This window comes from Sebastes fasciatus, chromosome 16, assembly GCF_043250625.1.
Source record: "Sebastes fasciatus isolate fSebFas1 chromosome 16, fSebFas1.pri, whole genome shotgun sequence".
In the NCBI taxonomy this organism is placed as follows: domain Eukaryota; kingdom Metazoa; phylum Chordata; class Actinopteri; order Perciformes; family Sebastidae; genus Sebastes; species Sebastes fasciatus.
Genome location: NC_133810.1, coordinates 28759904 through 28783137, shown reverse-complemented (window position 1 = coordinate 28783137; position 23234 = coordinate 28759904). Strand labels below are relative to the sequence as shown.

At 41.2% G+C, this 23234-nt stretch overlaps 3 protein-coding genes and 1 long non-coding RNA gene across 15 annotated transcripts in view; 1 reads left to right on the top strand and 3 right to left on the bottom strand.

The window, feature by feature from the left end:
• phldb1a (pleckstrin homology-like domain, family B, member 1a) overlaps positions 1–7041 on the bottom strand; it is a 30939-nt gene extending 23898 nt beyond the window's left edge. For 6 of the 9 annotated variants that reach the window (XM_074610084.1, XM_074610091.1, XM_074610089.1 and 3 more), the window contains exons 1-4: positions 3471–3800; positions 2113–2175; positions 1467–1565; positions 702–825 (exon numbers count right to left, since the gene is read on the bottom strand). In XM_074610084.1, coding sequence (XP_074466185.1) covers positions 702–825; positions 1467–1565; positions 2113–2175; positions 3471–3485 — 301 coding nt within the window. In that variant the 5' untranslated portion in view covers positions 3486–3800. Of the gene's footprint in view, positions 1–701; positions 826–1466; positions 1566–2112; positions 2176–3470; positions 3801–6775 lie in introns of those variants that run through there. The other 3 variants (XM_074610087.1, XM_074610085.1, XM_074610086.1) reach the window with 3 other exon arrangements.
• On the top strand, positions 171–21134 carry LOC141752290 (uncharacterized). Its single transcript, XR_012590201.1, has 4 exons — positions 171–286; positions 3789–3966; positions 7219–7351; positions 20007–21134. It is a non-coding gene; the product is annotated as an uncharacterized LOC141752290 (long non-coding RNA).
• Positions 10996–11636, bottom strand: h2ax (H2A.X variant histone). The gene has a single exon (XM_074611295.1). The coding sequence runs from the start codon at positions 11558–11560 to the stop codon at positions 11129–11131; it is 432 nt and encodes a 143-aa protein (XP_074467396.1). The 5' UTR covers positions 11561–11636; the 3' UTR covers positions 10996–11128.
• The window catches only part of c2cd2l (c2cd2 like), a 22273-nt gene continuing 12054 nt past the window's right edge, over positions 13016–23234 (bottom strand). The window contains exons 3-15 of one of the 4 annotated variants that reach the window (XM_074610095.1): positions 21357–21452; positions 21095–21214; positions 19995–20105; positions 18875–18988; positions 18666–18765; positions 18444–18576; positions 17916–17980; positions 17571–17692; positions 16927–17089; positions 16737–16835; positions 16161–16294; positions 15370–15586; positions 13016–15019 (exon numbers count right to left, since the gene is read on the bottom strand). In XM_074610095.1, coding sequence (XP_074466196.1) covers positions 14775–15019; positions 15370–15586; positions 16161–16294; positions 16737–16835; positions 16927–17089; positions 17571–17692; positions 17916–17980; positions 18444–18576; positions 18666–18765; positions 18875–18988; positions 19995–20105; positions 21095–21214; positions 21357–21452 — 1719 coding nt within the window. In that variant the 3' untranslated portion in view covers positions 13016–14774. The remainder of the gene's footprint in view (positions 15020–15369; positions 15587–16160; positions 16295–16736; positions 16836–16926; positions 17090–17570; positions 17693–17915; positions 17981–18443; positions 18577–18665; positions 18766–18874; positions 18989–19994; positions 20106–21094; positions 21215–21356; positions 21453–23234) is intronic. The other 3 variants (XM_074610096.1, XM_074610097.1, XM_074610098.1) reach the window with 3 other exon arrangements.

Here is a 23234-nt window from a genome sequence, read left to right as displayed (position 1 = left end):
TAAACATCTACTATTTTCTGTGTTGTAATTTGATTACCAGTCGTATTTATATTGCTGTCTGAGTGCAAGAGAGTTAACACTATTTATTCTTATGTGATAACACAGAGATGGAGCACAAAGGAAATCCCAGAAGGCTTTTCTCTGGGGTGATACATTCACACTCTTCTCTCTCTCTTCCTCTGTGGTGTCTAGGCTCAGTGCAAGACAATGGTGCAAGAAAATCCCAGACAAGCGTGTAATTGCAACTGTGGCGAGGCATGAGACAAGACAACAAGATGGTTAGAAGGTAAGATGTCATCAGTTTTTGTCAGTTCATCACTCGTGACAAGTTGTACTGCTTACTTATTAAAGAACAACTGACTATTTTGAGTAAAGTGCTTATGGAAGTGTCTGAACATGCTAACAATAACACAGATTACAGATCCTGTAGTCAGTACAGAGATGGTTGTGTTATACAGACTGTAGTTTACCATGTGGGTTGAGTTCCCTGATGTTATTAGCTCCTCTTAACAGAGTGCATGGTGCAGCATGATAAGGCAGGACTGCATATTTAACAAGCTGTTCATGAGGTTTTAAATGTCCCATTCAACATTAAGATATCTATAAAATAAGTAGTGCATAACATTAATGAGAAAATATATCATTTCAATCACATCCCATCCCACCAACACACACCAACACACACACACACAGGTGTTCACCTTCCTGCAGTGGTAGCAAGGTGATGGCTGTGCTCAGGCGTCCACTTCCCAAACTGACCAGGTGGGGGCGCTCCGCCTGGAATTTCAGGGACTTGCCTGTCTCAATCAGGTCTAAAGGAGTGCTCTGTCAAAACAAAACCAATTTGAAAACCATCATTACATGATCCTAAAACTACTAGGTTTCTTTATGCACACAGCATATTTATTGTACACGTCTGAACACTCAGTGAAGTGGGCGTCAGTTTTGTACCAAATCTTAAAAGTGAAAACTACACGTCTGAACAGCTAAAGAGCAAAGAATAAATATAAAAGTCCAGTGTATGTACTATAGGCTCCTCAAATCTGTCTGTGTTTTACAATTCAATAACATGTAGCCTCACATCTTATATGATCCTCCAACTGTTTAATGAAAGATCGTTTCATTAAAAGCCAGAGTTACTTGTAAAAAATAAAGAGAGCAACAATTAGAGTCCATATCAGAGAGGCAGAGCATAGGAATGTCCTTGTCTTTATATTTAAAAGATGTAGAATTAACATAAACTTTAATTATATATGTGAAAAAGTAGTCCATTCTTACCACAAGTACTGATTGACAGATTCAGTTGTTATTTGATTTGCTGATATATTGCAAAAATCGTACTTTTAAATGCTTGAATCAACCTTGAATTCTTACACAAACCATTCCCTTCTTAGTTATATTGAGTAACAAGCTGACTCGCAGCAGATGTATAATAGTAATAAAGAGTTTCTCATGAAATAACTCACCTGTAAGACCTGGTGCGTCTGTCTCCCATGTTCGACTTTCCTCCTGCTCACGCGCTCCATCTCGTCTGGACTGTCAGAAGTATCTGACACATGAAGATCCTGAAGCAAACACACACATACAGAGAGAGAGAGAGAGAGAGAGAGAGAGCAGGGCATGAATGGGAGCGCTGGGAATACTGCTACTACAGCTGTACTACAATGGGAACAGTGCTTTCCTTAGAAACCTCCTGCCCCACTTATAAGCCCATGTGACCAAACCATTATACTGGGTAATTGTTTCACCAGAAACCAGCCAGACAAAATGATCCATTAAGAAAGCTGGCGTTGATTTACGCCTCAATCTAACAGAGATTCATGATTTTACACGTTTCACCATGATTGTACTTTTGAGACGTAGCAGAAGGTGTGAAGGAGCCCTGAAAGTCCCTCGAACATCAGGTCACCGCGTCCTCCGACCACGATGAGTCACTGTGACTCATATACACATAAACACAAACACACACGCACGCTCCGTGTTTGCAGACAGATGCTGCAGATTAGATCCAGCTGTCTGCTCATCGCCGCTCACATCAGACGAGAGGGGAAACGGGACCAGACGGACCTCAAACAATCACACACAGACACATAAGCAGCCCAGATGACTCACCATGTGTTTCTGCTGAGAGCTGGTATCCACGTCTTCCACTATCACCCACATGGGCTGCTCATCCTGGCAACGGTTTAGTATCAGCTCAGCATTCCTAGCCAAACTGAAATAGACACAACTACCCACTATCTAGTGTCTGTTTTGTCTACCGTGGAACAAACTTAAATTACTGTGTGTCATGTGTGACTGGTGACATGTACATTTCAAAGGAGATCTCTTTACTTTATAGATGGAAAATTAAGTGAATAACCAACATGAAGTGTCTCAGTAAAGTGTTGGGCCACCTTGAGCCTCCAATACAGCTTCAGTGGGGTCTCTGAAACTCTACTGGAAAGATATTCCTTCATTTGGTGCTTTGATGGTGGTGGTGGAGAGAGAGCTGTCTATTTGTCAGTCCTAAATATCATCAACTGGGTTGATATATGGTGACTTTAAAGCCAGTAGTATATGATTCACATCATTTTCATACCCATCAAACCATTCAATTTCTCATTTATTTATTCAGCTTTTTCCTTGACCACATCAGCCCATTTGCACACCTACACACGATAAATGCTTGAGCTCCTTGTCGCCCCGTGCTGACATCACTGATCATTTCAAATTCTTGAAAAAAATAACCAAAAACCATCCACAGCTGCCGTGCTCCCAGTTTAGCCCTGCAGGAGAGACAACAGGGGCGTTCTATCTGCGTCTGATGTCACTCCAGACGAAGCCGCCACCGCCGTCGCGTGAAACCACACATATCTGACAATTGCGTCCAGTGTGCGGGTCTCAGAGGACCCAGTGACACGGAGAACAGACCGTCCCCTCTGTTCGCCGCTGACACCGGACCCCTCACGCCTCTGCTGTCAGCCCACTGGCTGTCAACACTGGCCCTCTTTGAGCCACGCAGTCAGACACAGGACGGGAGAGAGTGGGCAGGGTTAATGTGTCTCTTGCTGTCTGACTCACACACACACACACACACACACACACACACACACACACACACACACACATGTGCACACATATGCTCCCGCTCCCACAAGCCCTCAGTGATTTAACGTACACACCCAGGCTGGAGAGTAGTTTTAGAGCTCGCAAATGCATGGCCTTCCACTGTAACCTGTGATTATGGGGGCAGTTATGCCCTTCAGAGTTGCCATGAGCTTCTGAAAATAGACACCGCCAGCCACACAGTCTGGGCTGCTACTTTTAAAGAGAAATGATTTCTGCTGGGAGTGAACACTGAACAAAACTAGATTCAATTTGACATTTAAAATGATGAATAAAATAAGTGTTATTTTATTATATTTTATAAAGGACAAGATAAAAATAGGCAGGAACCAGTTTGCAAACAGAGTCAACACTTTACTTACTTCACCGACGGGCATGCAGCTCTTACCATTCCTCTACTCTTACAGAGTCCTGACAACAGCTAGATCCATGAGTTGGTCTGAAGTGTATTAATCCAGAGAGCATGTGTCCACATAATTGTTTACGTCTTACTCCTTGCTTTCTTCATTCACTCACTGAGTTCCTCTGCTATTTCCCTCCTCCCAATCCCTTCTCCTCCCCATCCCAGTGCAGAGTTACAGAGGGGGACCCGGCATTGGCACTGCCCTCTAAAATGTGCCATTACATCTCACTTTAAGTACATGTTTTATATTGACTTCCTTTCTCTCTTTTTTTGGCAGATAAACCCTATGGTTAAAGACCTTCCCCATATGAAGAGAGGCGTTGGGGTCAGAGTTCAGATCCTCCTCAGAGAGTCCCTGAGATGTATTCACTCCTACAGGGTTTCCATTGATTGAAACATCAGCTGGACCGCACCAGATGATCAGAGGAGGCCGGAGACCGAACCCCGTCGATGCAGTGAGTCTCTTTAGTGTTGTCTATTGGTAAAGCAGGTGTTAACAGTCTGATCCGGGGAGGAAATACAACGTGGTGTAGGAGTACGGAGATGGAAAAGACCTTGTGTCCTCTGGCTTCCTGCTCCGAGCTCTGTGCTTCTGATGTAACAGACTGTAAAGTGGGTATTTCCACTCTGGAAAACTGTCGAATAACAGTTTATGATAATATGACTAAGCACGGTGGATTATAATGCGTCCACTGTGCTTGATACATGGGTGATGATGGGATAGAGAAATGCTATGTTCCACAGGAAGTGTGCGAACACATGCGAGCCATCGTTTGGGCCGTCCCACAGGAACGATTTGGCCTCTACAGACAGAGAGAGAGAGTGGGAGAAAGACTCCACTATTGATCTCTCAAGGCTTTTCCCATGGTCGGGGGCCAGAGAGGAGACGGAGGAAATGAAGCAGATGATGAGTCACTAAGGAAAATAAAAACAAACAACAGAGGCAGCTAAGGAACCAGATGGACTTGAAGCAAAGATCTGCAGAGAGGGTTGATGTTCTGAGTCAGTCGCCCTCAGTGATGATGTGGAGGTTCTACAGCTGAGAGGAGGAAAAGTTGCTGAATGTCCTTTAAATAGTGATGTTGAATGTAAATGAGTCACTCTAGCTACAACAAATGTGGTAATACAGCTGAGGAAAGGGATAATTAAAAGCAGCGTCAACCCTTATCAACTAAGTTTACAAAAGCATATACAATTATTCTGTTGTGTCATCTTAATAATTGGAGCACATGCATTAGCGCGACTTTAAAGTAAAAAAAAAATAAGGATGTTGCTTTTTCCCAATCAAGTAGCATTATTATAAAGATTGTGATTCATAAGATTAGTAACATAGATATTTGAAAAGACACATTTTTATAGCAAAACGCCAGGTGGTTTGAAAGAATTCATTTATTCTTGGAGTGATATTCCAAAGGTAATGCTTTGTTTCAATCAGCTTTAAACCATTCGGGCTATTAAAAGAAGGTTTTTTATTTTGCCTTGGAGGTTAACTGATGGCTAAATCATGCAAAATATGATCCAGACGGATTAATGATCAATATTAATATCTGTTTGCTAGTGGTGCAATGGTTCAACAAGGTTTTTGTTCCGGTTTAGTTTGTTTTGCACATTAGGGAGAAGAAAAACATAAACATTTTAATGTGTTTGAATTCCAAAATATATGATTAGACAGATAGATAAGTGAGTGGTGAAGCAAGAGAGAGAGAGAGCAGCGACAGGAGCCAGTAGCAGGAAAAGTTAACAGAGTTTGGTTTGTCCGTTCTTGGCTCCTGTAGAAACATGGCGGACTCTGTGGAGAGGACCCGCTCCCTATGTAGATATAAGCGGCTCATTCTAAGCTAACAAAAACACAATGATTCCTATTATCAGGTGATTATACACTAAAGAAAACATACTTATTGATATTATATTCCATTCTTTAAAATAGTGGTGCAACGGATCAACAAGCCCACGGTTCGGTTTGTACAGTCATCGAACGGTGTGTTTTTTTACGGTTTGCTTTCGCATCCCTACTGTTTGCCTTCTGATCTTGATTGCTAGCCAACACTATGACTTTATGCAACTCTATTTTCCTTGGATACATGATCTTGGTTGTAAGCCTTAACTGACTGTAGAGAAGCCTCACCATTCAAACTGGTGATGAGTCGAGGATGATAAAAGTTCACCACTATTAGAAGATTTGCCAGCTGCAGCGTCAGTGTGTGTTTTACTGATCGCACCTGTGTGAGGATTTCTTACAGGTCTTGAATCGTGTGTCTGGTGGGAGGTACAGATTGTAGAGTGCCCCGTAGATACACAGTGCTCTGTACTGTCTAACCTGACTGGTGGAGCAGATGTGTGTTAGAGCTCTGCAGGATGTCCGGACATGACAGCAGAAGCATGCGAAAATTGCAGTCAGATACAAAATTCTTGAGCGGGATACAGTCAGAGGCGATAGAAGCAGCTTATGTTCCTTGAAGCTGAAGAATGCGTGAACGTCTGATGAGAAACAGCTTTCACCTTCCTTCTCGCATTCATTCAGGTAACAGGGACTGACTGCCTTGCCCTGAACCCAGGCAGCACTTCCTCCCAGCAGTGCACAAATCCTGCCTCTTCCGATGAGATTGACACGCCGAAACGTGACCGTTGCCTTAACCTTGACCTGAGACTGAGTGGTGGAGCTTGTTGTGGCTGGGAGGAATGCATACGAGACTCACAATGTCTCATGAAAGACTGATTCACAGATGGGTCCTACAGATGATCATCATCTACAGTAAAGATCCACATATAGTTGCAGGACATTGTGGTGTCTCATTTTTGCAACATCTTGTCAGAAAAAACTAAACCTATCCTGTTATGCAGCCACATATTAACGATGTGTCCACACGAATGGCATTTGAATCTTCTGAGTTGATTTAAAACACCCACATCCTCATATATTGCATCACACAGTACAAAAAGTACCAACTCACGTAATGTGATCAGCCAAATGCTGCTCTGATAAAAAGTCCCCAGACGAACTAGAATAAAAAACAACAACAGGAAGCTGTTGATATTCCCAAAACCTTTCCTTTGAGTCTCCCATCAAACAGATGTACTGCCTTTGTAACATCTGTCCACTTATCAACACATTCAAGACAATGCACATAACAGCAAGGTGTACATATTATCTACATGCAAACCAGTTGTAATGATAAATTATATCTTACCCCTGTTTTCCTATATCAAACAGAAATGCATCACACTGGAAGGTTTTTATCACTTTAAAGTTAAACATATACTCACTCAGGCACATGTACACCTCACACTCCTGTTGGGGAAATACTTCATCAGCCTGTAATTCCACCAAAGTACATTACTGGACGCGTGAGCCCCAAAGGCAGCCTGATCTCACACACACACATAAAAGTGTCCATTCACAGAGACGGCTGGGTTTGACTCCTAAACTCTCTCTCTGTTTCTGAAACCAGATGACTTCCACCTGCTCTGTAATGTTTTAGTTATAAATTGGCGCGCACAAAATCGATTATAAAACATAATGAAAGTAAGTGAACTCTCTCACACACAGTGCACAATGAGTGAGAGATACTGTAACTGGGTCATATTAGGCTGTAAACCACGAGTGTAAACTGCCACAATAGCCCCATTATCTTTCTCTCTCCCACTTACTCTCTCTCTCTCTGATTGCAACACACATCAAGCAAAATATTTTTGTTTCTCATTACCAGAGCTGGCCGGGAGCATCTTCTTGTCTGTGGGATGATTCAGTCCAGAGATTAAAAACACAAGAGGCGAGGCATCTTCCCAACTCTGCATGAGAAAAGTCTCCCAGTTCTCTCTCCTGGAGGATGGAAATATGAGGTCAGTTCTACACTGCTGTCGGGGCAGACTCAAAGTGGAACAGTCACAGTGCATCCACATACATCTTTACGCCGGGTCCTCCCCTCTTTCCGGACCTTTTTCCCACTCTTATCATTCCCTTTTCCCATTTATTTGAATCTAACATTGCTCTGTGATTTCCACAAGGCAGATCTGTTCTCTGTAGACTTTCTCAGATGTACAGACTCGGTGCATATGTAGTGAAATAGTTCCCTTCTGTAGCCCCCCTGATCTATCTTTAGGTAATACTTTCCATCAAGCTGTGATTAAGACAACATGGAAATAGTGTCAGGATGAGATCACTTCAAACTCATGAAGGCTTAGATTGTTTGCTCTTTGAGAGAAGTGAAATTTCACAGACTTTCTCTCAAGTCAACAACTTCTGTAACCTTATGCATAAAATTACATAGAACAACCACAGGAAAAAAGCGGAAGAGGTAAACCGAGAAAAAAACTGAATATCACCGTGTTTGCTTTGCTTTGTCACAAACAGCTGAGAGGAGCTGGTAAATTTAGAGCCTTTGACAGGAAATTATAGTTCTTACAGCCAATGAACATTCAAGTTTTTCCTCCCAGGCTGGAATTTTTTTAGCCCCGGCCGTCGGTGGTGTTGGACACGTTGTCAAGGCCCGAGTAATTGGTTCAGCCTGTCCTGGGCTCGGTTCAAACTCAGTGCGTCATGCTGCTTTTGCCACTAATAAAACAGTCGAAGCAGACAGAAATATCTGCATGCTCTCCTCCTCCTGCGGAAAGGTTAAAAGTGATTTTAGCTGCGCATGTCTGAGATGTAATGAGAAAACAAGTAATCTCCACCACAGATGACATTAAAATAACCGCGTCTCGAATGAATCCCACGCACAGAATTATTAAGAATGACTGTTGGAAGGACTGATATGGTTTTCAGATATACTTCAATTTTAATGTCACTGGTGAAGTCTTTCATTTCCAGCAGTAAACATTTTCATCAGTCTTTTTGTGGTATTATGATGACAGTGCATGTGTTGAATATCTGTTGGAACAACATGTGCAGTGAGCTGTCTTCAATTGTTATTAAATGGAAACATGCATGGGCATCAACACATGTCACAATTGACCTCTGGTGGCAGAGTCAGTGAAGTGCACTTCCACCATCATTGTTGTGACACGTTGGCTGATTTGAACTGTTATCAGTTGCATTTGCTTGGATGTGTTTGTAGTCTGATGACCGTGCGGTGTAGCTGACAAGGTGTCTTTTATGCAACCTAGTGTGCTTTGTTGACATGGAGCGTGCATGGTGGAGATTTTTCTGTCAGCGTAGGTTTTATTTAGCCAGCTGAGGTTTTGGGGTTTGCACTGATCCTTGTATAATTAGACCACATCCCCTTCAGACTGGACAAAATACTTCAACCTGCACCTCTCTGCAACACTAATTATATAGTACATTATGAGAGCTAACTGTCAGTTAAGATTTTATAAAGAAGATAGCAAAATGGTAATGTATGGTAATCTTAATACAATACCAAAAATGATTCATGATATACTGGAACTTTATTAAAATGCTTCTACAGGCTTTTGTCTCATGTAACAGAACGGATCTTGCTTGAATTAATGATTTACTGCCCAATTTCTATCTCATATCCTATACATTTGGATGGAGTTTATATTTAGAGTGCATTATTGAGGATTAAATTAATTCACAGTGGAATGCCTGCTGCACTGGAGCCACATATACTTGATCAGATGTGCTCATGTTTGTAGCGTAAACTGGCTGCAAGTTGTTTGTTTCTTCAAATGGAACAAGGAAACACCTGGAGCTGCAGCAGAAACAACCGTTACTGTGTTGTGCAGCCTTTAACCACACAGATGCAAAACCACTCTATTCAGGACACCTGAAGACAACTGTTTTAACGAATGAAATCCCACAGACCGGTTCGACTTGCCCTAAATCTAAAAAGGTGTTTATACATCATCATACAGGCAGTTGTCAGTTTCTTAGGTACACTTAACTGCAACTAATGCAGTTTAATACAACAGAGCTGCCATGAATCCTACCTTCATAAAGGCTATGTTCAGTTCTTATTGAAATCATTCAACATTGTCCTTTTGGAGGCTGTAATTTGTGGTACTTCCCCGTGTTTCAGTTGGGATGGATAAAAGATTACTGCACCACAGCCTCCGAAAGGACACCAGTTTCAACAAAAAGTGAACAGTATGTCGTTCTTGAAGGTATGACTTATTGGTTGGACTATACTGAATTAGTTTTAGCTAGGTACATTTAATGAACTGGAGAATCAGGGATCATTGTTGGACTGAAGAGACTTTACTCTTGCTATGCTTTTAGCGAAGAATAATTTGAACTGTAATGTGTTAAATGCTATGTACTGGAGAATTTTCTCATCTATAACCCAGTTTGCACAAAAACTGCATCATCTCAGCTGCCCCCCTTATCCACACACATCACACACACACACACATAGGGCCACATACAGTGCACACACACACACTCATTACCATTCTAGTCACTCACTTATATCTATATTCCATATTGTTCATAGACCCCTCTCACTGTAAATATTGCCATTGTCCCTACAATTCTTACATTTTTTAAATATTTGTACAGTTGATGTTTTGCATGATCTCGTGAGCACTGCCACTTTACATTTCACTGCACATCCTGTAAGAGTACGTGACAAATAAAACTCTTGAATCATGCTAGAAAGAACCAGATCAACAGCAACCTGCAGACTCTGCAACAAGAGCCTGCAGTGCCTGTCAGTTACTGGGGGCCATGATGTTATCCTAGACCTGCTGAATGAATAGTGCTGGATATAGAAACGTATAGGCTCAAAATGCACATTATAAAAGCAGGAAGCTTTGGCCTGTCAAGGTCTGGTGAAGGCTGACTAGCTATGTGCATTTAATGAACTGGAGAATCAGGGATCATTGTTGGACTGAAGAGACTTTACTCTTGCTATGCTTTTAGCAAAGAATAATTTGAACTGCAATATGTTAAATGCTATGTACTGGAGAATTTGTTCATCTCTAGCCCAGTTTGCACAAAAAAAAACTGCATTGTCTCATGTTAGAAAGAACCAGATCAACAGCAACCTGCAGGTCCTGCTGCAGAGTGCATGTCAGTTACTGGGGCCCATGATGTTATCCTAGACCTGCTGAATGAGTAGTGCTTGTGCATAGAAAACTAGAGGCTCAAAATGCACATTATAAAGCAGGAAACTATGGCCTGTCAAGGTCAGCTGAAGGCAGACTAGCTAGGTGCATTTAATGAACTGGAGAATCAGGGATCATTGTTGGACTGAAGAGACTTACGATGCTTTTGGCAAAGAATAAGTGTGTTAAATGCCATGTGGCAGAGAATTTGTTCATTTAAATGATAAGATTGGGTAATCTATAACCCAGTTTGCATAATCTCCTGCTAGAAAGAAGCAGAACCACATCAACCTGCATGTCCTGTTGCAGGGTGCCTGTCAGTTACTGAGTACCATGATATGTTCCTAAACCTGCTGAATGAGTAGAGGCCCAAAATGCACATTATAAAAGCAGGAAGCTCTGGCCTGTCGAGGTCTGGTGGACCCCTGAAAAAGGCATGTAGTTGCAGTGAGCCTGACTAAACAAATGGTGCAGACCACTTTTACAAAAACAAGCATTTATTTAAATAAAAATGCAAAAAAAGTGAAACAGTAAAAGGAACTCTGATCTTTCAATGAGGGGTGGGTGGCCCTTAAAAGGGCCTTTTGGGGTTAAAGTTACTAGCCAGCTAGTCTAGTACTCCTGAGACTGAGAGGAGGCCTTCTTCCCTCCCGCCTTGCCGGAGCTCGCTGCAGCTCCTCCGGTCTTCTTTGGCAGCAGCACCGCCTGGATGTTGGGCAGCACTCCTCCCTGAGCGATGGTCACTCCACCCAGCAGCTTGTTCAGCTCCTCGTCGTTGCGGACAGCCAGCTGCAGGTGCCTGGGTATGATCCTGGTCTTCTTGTTGTCTCTAGCTGCGTTCCCAGCCAGCTCCAGGATCTCCGCGGTGAGGTACTCCAGCACGGCCGCCAGGTACACCGGAGCTCCGGCTCCGACTCGCTCCGCGTAGTTTCCCTTCCGGAGGAGGCGGTGGACGCGGCCGACCGGGAACTGGAGCCCGGCTCGGGAGCTGCGGGTCTTGGCCTTAGCACGGGTCTTCGCTCCGGTCTTTCCTCGTCCAGACATGGTGAGATGTTCAGCTTCTTCTCCACAAACAGACGCTGCAAAGGATGAAATGTCTGCTCGATCTCACAACCCCGGATATAAACCTCCAGCTTAGTCCCGCCCTATAACGTGATTGGCTTGTTCCAGACAGGACTCTAATGTGATTGGCTGTGAGAGGTCAAAGGGGACAGGAAGTTAGCAGCTATTGGTGCAGCTGCTCTGACCTCCAACCAATCACGGTGAGGTTTAAGAAAGAAACAAAGGTGATTGGCTGTTGTTTTCCCTGCTTGTTGTGAGTGGTCATATATAAAGAGGGAGGACAGAGAAGACCAATCAGCTGGCTTCCCTCCAGCTTCAAGTGTTTTGGCGCTTTTATACATATGTGCAGGGAAAGTACAGCAAATCTAATGCAGAATTTATAAACATTGGTGCTATATACAGTATATATGTGTATTTATATGTATATATATTTATATACATATAAATATGTATATTTATATACATATAAATATATTTATATATATATATATATTTATATACATATAAATATATATATATACAAATATTAATATATATATATTTATATACATATATATTTATATGTATATATATATATTTATATACATATAAATATATATATATACATATAAATATTAATATATATATATATTTATATACATATAAATATATATATATACATATAAATATTAATATATATATACATATAAATATTAATATATATATATTTATACAGAAAATGCACACAGTGCACTTTAATAGACATATATATATATATTCATATTTATATAGATATAGATATATATAGATAATTCACACAGTGCACTTTAATAGACATATATATATTTATATACATATATTTATATATGTATATAAAGTGCACTTTAATAGACATATATATATATACAGATAATAATGCACACAGTGCACTTTCATAGACTAAGCTACTGGAGTTACCCTGCACTATACTCATTTTTAACAGTCTCTTCTGCACTATATTCACTTTTTTAATAGTTGTGTATCACAGCTGTTACCCTGCACTATATTAACTTTTAACAGTTTTCTTCATCTCCTTGTATTTTTATATCTGGTATATTTTTTGTACTTTTTACTACTATCTTTTTACTGCCTTTTTACTAGCATGTTTTGCACTATGGAACTGTGATGCTGGAAACTCGAATTTCCCTCGAGATCAATAATGGTACTATCTATCTATCTATCTATCTATCTATCTATCTAATGACATCCTGGAGCCACACAAACTCTCACACTGAGCAGATATAAAATGAACGGTATGTGTAAGAGGTAATTTGGCTGCCTTTTATGACAATGTTGGCTCATTTGAACCCAAGTAGCTGTACACAAGCAGATATTTTGTGTTAACGCAATAAAACAAAGGATGAAAAATGTATGTTACCTCCTGAACAAAATAAAATGAAATCGCCAGAAGTAATCTAGTGATGCTCCAAAAATAATTTATTTGCAATAAATTAAACATTTCAAATATAACAACAGAAATCCTACATATCTTAAATTTTGCAGCCGCTTGCTGTTTCACATTCCAGCCATACGTGCCTTTTAGACAATGAAGTGGCTTTGTTCATTTCTTCAGCATTTTCAATTGGTTGTAGTTTTTTAAAGCACATGGTCTGTTTGACAGCAGCGCCTCCATCTCTGTGATCCCTTTAAACAGCATTTTATTGATGCAAATAACCCTGAAAATGTCGTCAAACTCATTCAGTTTGGTTGTTCTGAAGTCCCATAATCAATGCAGTCAGTTAAAGATTTTTGATTTTCTCTGACAAAAACACAAATGGCCAAAAATGTCTGTACATTTTTACATACCGGTTCTGTTTGCTTTTGAATGGTGCAGCAGGTTTTCTCATATATTAGTAGCAGTTTCATTTGTAGCCCTGAGTATGTCCACTCCACCCATCACCTCATCAGAAATGTTGACAATCTCGTTGCTCGCGATGCCTCAGCAGCAGAGCATCTCTGAAAACCTCCCCGAGACCTCAAAGTTCATTTTCTTTCCAATCTAAACTGCAGAACAGTTGCAGTGTTGTTACTCATGTGATACTTGTATATATTTAACAACAAACCCATTATGATAATGCTCCTGATGTTAATACAGAATAGGGTTTTGCTTTGTTTAGTTAATGATTATGCGCTGATCACATGTCAGCATTTCCTGTAAATGATTTCACACAGTATATGCAGACTTGCTGCACAATAATGATAGTTATTGCAATAATGAAATGTCCACATGAGCATCAACTGATGTCTCTATAATGCGCGTAGATGCACTTTTGACTTAATTGAAGTCAACAGGAGCCACAAGGAGAGAAAGACCTGATCATGTGTTTAAGTTTAAACGTATTGCGCAGCTTGAAGTGATCCTGGCTGGTTGAAGATTCAAAAGCAAACTGAAATGCATTATGATATTCCATAGAGAGTACCTTTTATAAAATAAAAAAAGTACAATAAATACATTACCTTTTCTGCTTCTTATATAAGATACAACATTGAACAACATTCTAAAACCAATGTATAAGCAATTATGACTGGACTGCTAGATTAAGACTGATTTTTTGTTAACTTACTTAAACTATGTGTTTAAAATTACATTTTCATGGAAAAAACACACAGCAATGTCTCTATTTTACAGTGTAATGCAACTATGATTACTTGTTTTTTGGGGGTGAAATAAATAGCACTTGTTTCATGAGAACCACATAATAATAAATTACCGTTATACAACTCAGGAATTTTACATGTTTTGTTTAAAAAAAACAGTCCAAAGTGCAACCAATAGCATCATCCTGGCATTTTATATCATTAAATAGTTTAAGAGCATTTCCACCATCGGTCACAATCAAACACTCCCACTATAGTTTGTGTTCAAACGGGGCGCAAGACATTTCGTTGTGACTATTACCTTCTCCTCACCGAGCAGCAGATTTCTCCTTGAAAGAAATAGATTTCATAATCATGTTTTAACTTCAGTGATGTGATTAAACATGACTTCTGTCCTGAAGGTGCAATCATGTCCCTCCCAGAGATATCCTCCTTTCAAGATGTACAGGTGGCAACCCGCCTGAGGTGGTTCAGCCTGTCAAGAGACTGGACTCTTGCAAGGTTTAGTTGTTCTTCTGACAGCAATAACAGATGCATTAAAACAGTCAGGATGACCCTTGTCCTTCCCTGACGGTGATGATCAGTTATCCAGCGAGCTCGCTCCTCCGTTGGTAGCTTTACCTTTTGATTTGCCTGATGAGCGGAAAGAGAAGCGCTTGATGAGACGCCGGGAGAAGCTGCCGGACTTTTTGCGGCTGATGGTTGCGGCGGCGGAGAAGTTATTGCCCATGTTGGAGATGTCTTCGTGGGATTGGCTGAGGCAGGGCTCCTTCTCTCGATGTCTTCTGCGGAACAACAGCTTCGTCCCGCTCTGCAGGAAGCCCACTAGAGGAAGCAGACAGAATACGTCACTGTTGGGACTTCATGAGATAGCTCCTTTATCAAATTGATATTCAAATAGATCCATTCAAAACCACTTTGGTGTGGTTGGCTGTGTGCTGCAGTATGACCTCCAGAGGGCAGTAGAGGCCGTCATGTTACATGGCCTGTAAATCAGCCATTTCTCCACTGAAGGTTTGATGTTATATAAGTCTATAGAAGATGTTTGCATGTGGAATATTTGAATAGCTGAATATTTTGTTTACACTTAGCATAAGACATTACTGAACGATGTTGGTGGAAACTGAACCTCTGATGATTTTAGTGCACACAGCAAACTATGACAACTGTGTTACCTTTATGGTCCTTGAGGCTGCGGGTTTCCAAGGCACCAGTGGAACCAGTATCTGATTCCACATCGTCCACGGAGGGACGCTCCGACACGTCGGAGGGTGTGGTTTCATCCGGGTCCTGGTGATTCCCCGCCCCGTAATGGTTTCCCTGCATGGCTGCGTCCATGGACGCAGCGTAGCTGCTCGATAACGCACAGTCGACCTCTGAGAGCGGAACCTGCTGAGTGTTAGATATCGAATCAATTGATGTCCTTTTAAAAGCATGATTTCTTAAGGGGTTATAAGAGTGGCGGAAGTGTTTAACTGCTTATTGGAACCCTTATAACACTTATAATAGGTCATATTTTTACACTTCCAACTTTCATGACACATTAAAGTGAATTTTGTGTCAAGTTTCAAGTGTAGCTTCTTGCACTGAGTACATTTCTACAGTCTTTCAGGTCTCCTTTAATGTGGACCAGTAGGGGGGCCGTGACTGCGGACTAAATTTAGATCAAACTCATTGTGTCTGGCTTTATGTGACTGTATTTTAAATTCCTTAAAAGTAGACTTTGTTAATGACTCATGTACTCAGAGTGAAGTTTGGTAAATCATCATCATCAAAAAACAAAAAATAGATACGTTTTTTAAAATAAAAATAGCTGTGCGGGTAACTAACATTTTCAGATTAAACAATTACACTAAAATAAATATACTGTACTGTATGTCTAAAAAAAAAAGTAGAGATGAATGGTGTTTTACCAGTGATGGCACAAACTCAACAACATACAGTACATTTGTTTCCATTCTCTGACCTTTGACACGCCCGAGATGATCAGCGTGCTCCTCTTCGTCGGTGTCTTCCGCGCTACTTTGGAGGCGGACTCCGTCAGCTGCCGAATGGCCGTCTCTGCAACGGGATCCAGGCCATTAGAGAGGCGGCTGCTCTCTGAGCAACAAAAACACACACGTGTAAATCAGCACTATACTAGTAAACTGTGATAATACTGTGTTTTAAAAGGATGCACACTATTGAAGTGAGTTTTGTTGCAGTGCTCGTCAATTTGAAAATCCGAAATATATACAAAAACTCTATTAAACTAAAACTAAAAAGAACATTATCTTAATGTCTAAGAGAAATCATATATATAGTTAAATTTGTCAAACATGGCCTATTGTGTTTTTTTATTGTGTCAGACTTTGTGCTCTTTGCTTTGTATAAGGAAGTAGTTTCTTTGTGTAAACTGTTGAAGGTTTTTTTCGGACAGGAGTACCTGCGCTGAGAGAGCATGATGTGTACTGAAAAGTGCATTCCTCTCATCTCGTGTTACGTCGCAGCTCGCCGCTTATCCTACTTTGCATTTGTTATGTAAAACAAGTCTAGTACTCACTGCTGAGGTTGGGGCTGGTGCTGCTTGTGCCATCTGATAGGATGGTGGGTTTCTTCTCAGTCACCTCCACTTTGGACGGCGAACGTAAAGGAGAATCGCCTGAAAGGGCATCAGTCACTGTTAATATTATCACAACATCTTGTTGTACACCTACCCTGGCACAACGTTATAATTTAATCTGTGCATCTACCTGGACTGCGGTCCAGTTTCAGTCGAGACTGGACGGTGGTGACCGTGGTGACGATGGTTCCGTCTGGCATGATGGTTCGGTCCACGTCCACTTTCTTGGTGGGGGTGTGGAAGGAACGAAGTGGCAAAGCATTGCGGGGCTCCTCTGTTTCCACATACAGCAGCTGGAGGAGTAAATAAAAACTTCATTGAGCTAATAAAGCGTGTAGTGGAGATTGGCACTCTATTAAAGAGGTGGGCAGTTTATTTAAACTGACATCTGGGCCTGCAGAGGACATTTCAGATGACTAATCAGTGCAGGTATAACAGGTTGGAGGAGAGCTACAGGATTACAGGGACAGTAGTTGTACCAATAATAAATGAAGCAGATATTATGTTGTATTTGAAGAAACATGTAGTTTGGAAGAAGGAAAAAAAAAGGCAACAAGTTGTCTGGTGAAAAGGCCAGAAGAGATCTGAGACAGCAATCACAGGCATGACAGCAGTTATACAACACTCCCTCTCCTTTTGTGGAGAAATCTTTGTTTCATTCCAGCTTGCTTGATGTTAGATAATAAAGTATGATGTAACCGTACACTTCAAAGCACGAGAACGGGTTTGAAGGAGCTTTTTTACAGGAATGCGCTGCATCTCGTCGTCTCTCACCTCCGCTGTGATGGTAGCGTTCGGTGCCAAGCCGTGGCCGGGGCTGATTGACAGCGTGTGTTGTCCGGTGGGAACTTTGCACCGGAGGTCCAAGGCGATGGACGCTTGGCCGGGCAGGAATTCTATCCAAATTTCAAAGAAAAAAGAGAAGGCTTAACATATTTGTACAAAGCCATCTCTTCACTGTAGCCATAATGGGAGCATCTCCTGACATGTTTTACATCCTAAGCCTGCCAACAGTGCATTTTAGGCATTGAGGATTTTGCTTAAGCAGTCTGAACATTCCTGCTGATCAGGTTTCTGAGCAGCAGCCAATACTAAATTGCTATCGTGCAATTTCCTTACGTTCCCTTTTGCCGTTCCGCTCCAGAAGTCTTAGTCTCAGCTCTTTGGTCTCTAGGCCCAGCTCCCTTCAACACACAGGAAACAACAGTGTCAGGTGAAACCCCACCATGCAAGATTACATTCATTGGAATAATGTGACTTCTTACTCTAGCCAATTTTTCCTTTAAAGCCCCTGAAATCTTGTTCTAAAACATGGATATTCCTGCCTCTATAAGCAACAGTCATATTATTTATTAATAAAGTGACTCTGCTTCATCGTGTGTGGGTGATCAGATTTGACTGACAGTGACAGTAACAACCCACCAACTGTCATCAGACTCTGATTGCTAAATCCTGAATGGTGCAGGATATTGTGACATCACCCGCTTCAAATCAGCGAGAAGAGCAGAGAGATAAAAATAAAACCTCTAATGTGACATAACCAAAACTGTTCCAGCTGATTGAGATTTCCAGCGCCTTTAACGTCGGCATGAATGAACACAATCGTGAAACATTAACAGCAGTTTGACATCACGGCGGCCATCTTACAGAGCGATCTCTTCACTCCATTCCAGCGGGGCGTTGGGGTTGCTGGGCACAGACAGGAAGCGGGTCGTCCTCTCTGTGGTGGGTTGGTCCAGGTTCAGGACACAGCACAGCTCCCCTGGTCTCGACCACTGACCTGCATGCACAAAGCGAGACGGTGAGACCTCGGCAGTCTGCAGGAAGCCGGGCGGAAATGATCTGACGCTGAGGGAAAAAAGATCTGACCTTTACTTAAGGTCGCCCTGAGCTGCCGGAGCAGTAGTCGTCTCACCAAGATACTCTGGGGTACTGAATTCAGTCCCACTGATAGATGGTCCATGGGGGCCTGGGAGCGTGCAGAGCAAAGGATCTATCATTGAGCATCCACTCATAGCAATTTACTTAATTAGTTTGTCTTATTGCTGCAAAGGTAGCGAAAAACTCATATTTCTCACCAACGGACTGGATGCACAAGTCTTGAGGTTGAGGACCATGACTGGCTGAGTGCTGAACAGAGTGTCCTCTATCAGTCCCTTAATCATGTCCAGGTCTGCCCCACCCTCAGTGCCCTGAGATGAAAAAGAAGCAGCTGATTACTCTCTGACGATAAATCAATATGTGTTGTAGCAGAGGAGGTCAACAAATACTGCCTGATATTATCTTACTTACAATAATATCCAAGAGGAACAAATAGAACATCATTGTTTACTGTAATCTAAAAGCCATTTAGTTTGTTCCAAAAGCACCTTTAGGGGATTTAACCATCCCAATTGTTAAAAAGCCTGCATCTTTGTGTAATAAGTTAGCCAGTCTATTGCTTTATACGTTTGTTTGCTCCGTTCTGATAGTAATTTACTTCGGTTCACCTAAAAGACGTCATCAGAGCGTCCGTGTTGTTAACGAGCCGGCAGCGGGAGGTTTAGTTTCAGTTTCATTTGTTCCATACTTACATTTGGTTTGACTACATTATAGAAAGCCTAAGTCCCGCCCCTTCTGTCGGACCACAATGGGACCTTATTACTGAAAAAATATGAACGGTAGTCAACGGAGAGAGATAAATCATTTTTTGATCCCGTTTTAATTGTGCCATTAATCATACATATGTTGACTTTGACTATCGTTCATCTTTTTCTAAATAAGGTCCCATGGTGGTCCACTGGAAGGGGCATAACTTAGGCTCTCTATATACAATATAATATTCAGTGGGTAATCCCAAGAACTGCCTTCAGTAGTGAAAACAATTCATTGTGCTCAATATACTGTTTTTATGTATAATATATGTCCTTACTTTATTGACTTAGTTGCTGTCTCAGACAAAATGCATCAAATGGCACGTTTATGTAACGATATTCAAGAAGGGCATTTCCCCCATGACTCATGATAAGATTAATGGGATGGAAGCGCATGCAAAACATCACATGCTGACTGAGATTTATGAAGAGAATCTGACAGAAAGCGTGAGCACAAAAAGAAATTGCATAATGTGGTAAACAGGTTCAGAAACGAGGCCTCCGCTGACTACATGAGGCAGACATACGGTATCATATTAGTGGCATCAGTATCACATGTTCTCACCTGTCTCTGCAGCTTGCACGGAGACGCGGTCAGAGTAAATGACGGCTGCTTGGAAAGAGTCCAGGACATCAGCAGACCCTCATCTTCCACCTCCTCCAGACACACCACCACCTGATGGAGACAGACAGGGGGGAGCAAGGTAGGAAAACACATTTAGACACAGAGGCAGACGGCAGGTTAACCGGCATGCTTTTACAGTACATTATAAGAGTAATATAGTTTTCTCATTAATAAATAATCACCACACTATTCAATTTTGATGATTTAGTTCAAACAGGCCTCTTCCTTGGAGACTGGCAGCCTCTGCTAGTTTCTACAATACATTTTACATTATAAAACAACATTTGGAAGCAGAGAACACTTTATTAAAAACAATTAAAGTTTCTTTCTCATGATGCTGTGGTGGAAGGAGTGACGTGCAGTTTAAAAAAATCACTTCCAACATCATTATCCTCTTAAAGTGGCAGTAGACAAGTGTTTTGCTTTGCCTTATGATTATGAAGTAAGTGTTGACACCGTCTGTGGTTAGATTGGTTCCCTGTAAGCCTCGCTTTCACTAATTCTATCTGCAGTGCGTCCTGTGCAGTGTTGCCAACTCTTTACCAATGAAAGTAGCTCCAAAAGTCGCCACATGACGTCACCTGCTCATTTGCATATGGGCAACGTCATGGTGCACTCATTTGCATAAAGCTTAGTGGTCGTGCCGGTTGCAGCGAGGGAGAGACTGCCTACGCACGGCATTAAGAGGAGAGGGAGAGACCCCATGTATTTGGTAGAAGAGCTGTGGACTGGGATTCCTCTGAGCAGGGTTGGGAATGAATTACAATATCATATATTTGAATATATTTCTTGCTTTTTTTTCCTAATGGTTTGAATAACTCATGAGCAGTAAGCTCTGAGGAAAACAGAGAACAATCTGGCGCCAGAGAGAGGCTATTGATCGTCATAATATACAAAGTCCTCATTTAATGACAGTGACGGTGACGGTGATTCTTTACATTTGAATAACAATGCAAATGATGCTCTGAGATTCTCATTTGTTGACCAGGCCTGCCTTCAAATGTGCAAATTGCAAGAATCCAGGTGGTGTGCTTTTGTACCTTTGCCACCATAGGTGCTATAGTGATCTGATAGGTGTCCATAGAAACGGCAGCGTGCGACTGCTGGGTGACCGTCACAGGAAACGTCACTGTGTCCACCCAACATTTACAGTGTAAAACCTGTAAAACAACAACACATTGGAGGAAACTTTCATGTTTTGACACAGAAACTTGGTCCAGGATTTTTGTCATTCATTGCCCCAATTAAAATATACTTAATTCATTACAGCTGCAATGAACATGGACTACGAAGATTACTTACCATTCGGTGTGCCGATTGGTCAGTGCAGGTCACACTATCTATTGCAGAGGCAGCAGTTAACTGGAGACTGCTGTCAAAAGTGATCTGGACGGAGCTCTGTGAGAGACAGGAAGAGAACAAACGTCCTAAATATTACATAAGAGAAAGAGGAGAGACACTCTGGGATGACATGAAGGATTCTGTACTGCAGTGATGCAGCCTTTAATGCAGCTTGTTAGCAGTTAGTCGCAGTCCTTATGGATTTTTACTCAATTAGTAAATTAAATTGCTGCTGCTGATGATTTAAAATGCAAATAAATTAACTGCGGTATTTCATGAATTTTGAGCATGTTTGGCTTCAGACGTCTAGGAGGTTCACTGATCTTTGCTCAGAGTGATTGAACTCACATATGGTACTGATCACCTCATTCACATGCTAATCACACAACGCACGACAACATTGCTATTTGTATTCTTCACTATAACAAAAACCTCACAATCTTTGCAGGAACACAAATGTTCCTTTTGGCAAAATGTGTGACAGAGTCAAGATTATGAATGTGTGATTATTTTCTCATGCCAAAGGTTCGCCATCACAAGGTGACACTGGTTAGTCTGATGCAGAAAATTTACATGTATCAACAAACAGACTCTTGTAAGGTGCCAACAAACACAAGGCTATTGTATTTACCATGCATGGCAAAGCACAACCGTGGGTTTAAGTCCCGGCAGCTCTGTGGATTTGTGCACTCAGATGAACAGTGCCTGAAGATACTGGCAAAACAAATGACAACATATGTTTGACCAAAGGGTGGCAAGGAGTATGTTCAAGTTAATATGAGCTTCTGTAATAATGCAGAAGTTGTGGATTCCCCTTCTCAATTAGACTGCCTTACAACAATGTCCATTATCTATGGAGTCATTGGAGTGCCATAAAAAAATAATTCATCGGTAAAAGAATAAGAAAATAAATGTGGAATTATAAAGACATATAATTAAATATAAAAGAATAATTATAAGCATTTACATTTATTTTCACTTTTATTTATCTGTTCATTTGTATATATTAAGTTATATATTTCTTTAAATATATATTTCTTTATTTTGTTTGCATATAAATTACTCTATTTTTTATTTATGTATATGTGTGCCCGCCCAAAGCCAGCTGATAGACAGCTTGACCTTTCAAGGAATAGCAATAGCAATAGGGAAAACAATGAGGAAAAGTAAAGGGATCAAAATAAATAAATGACCATATAAAAATAAATAAAAATAAAAAAATACAGAAAAAAGGGTAATTTAAGTGCAAAAATAAAAAAAATGATATCATTAATATTTTGTTATTTGTCTTTACATTTCCACATTTATTTTCTTATCCCTTTACAGGTTTATTCTTTTTTATGGCACGTCTATGGCTCCATAATTATCAAGACTGCATCAGTGAAACTTGGTAGTCACCCCTAACAAAAGGTATTAGTATCTCAGTTGTAAGAAAAGGCAACACCAGTGACCTACTATCACCGTGTGTGTGTCTGTGTGTCTGTGTGTATGTGTGTATGTGTGTGCGTGTGTGTGTGCGCGTGTGTGCGTCTGTGCCAAGAGATCTGTTTCAAAAGACGGCTTTAACTGGCTCAGGAGATGCAAGTGAGAGAAAACAAATCCCCTATTGTCAGGGCATATGTTCCTCTAGGTCCAAGTCCAATCTCTATCAAACACAACAGTGGAGGCGGGGCAGAGGTGGGAGGATGATATAACAAAGTTTGTGGTGTGTGTGTCTGTGTGCATGTTGCAGTATAGTGTGTGTCAGTGTTCCAGCCAGAAGGGCAGGAAGCCAACAACGATGCTGCAAGCTTACGTAGGTTCCCTGGACCAACACCGCAGCCACATGACTAGAGTGTA

Excerpts from the sequence above, each read along its gene's own strand:
- h2ax (XM_074611295.1), bottom strand. The coding sequence starts at position 11,560 with ATGTCTGGACGAGGAAAGACCGGAGCGAAGACCCGTGCTAAGGCCAAG.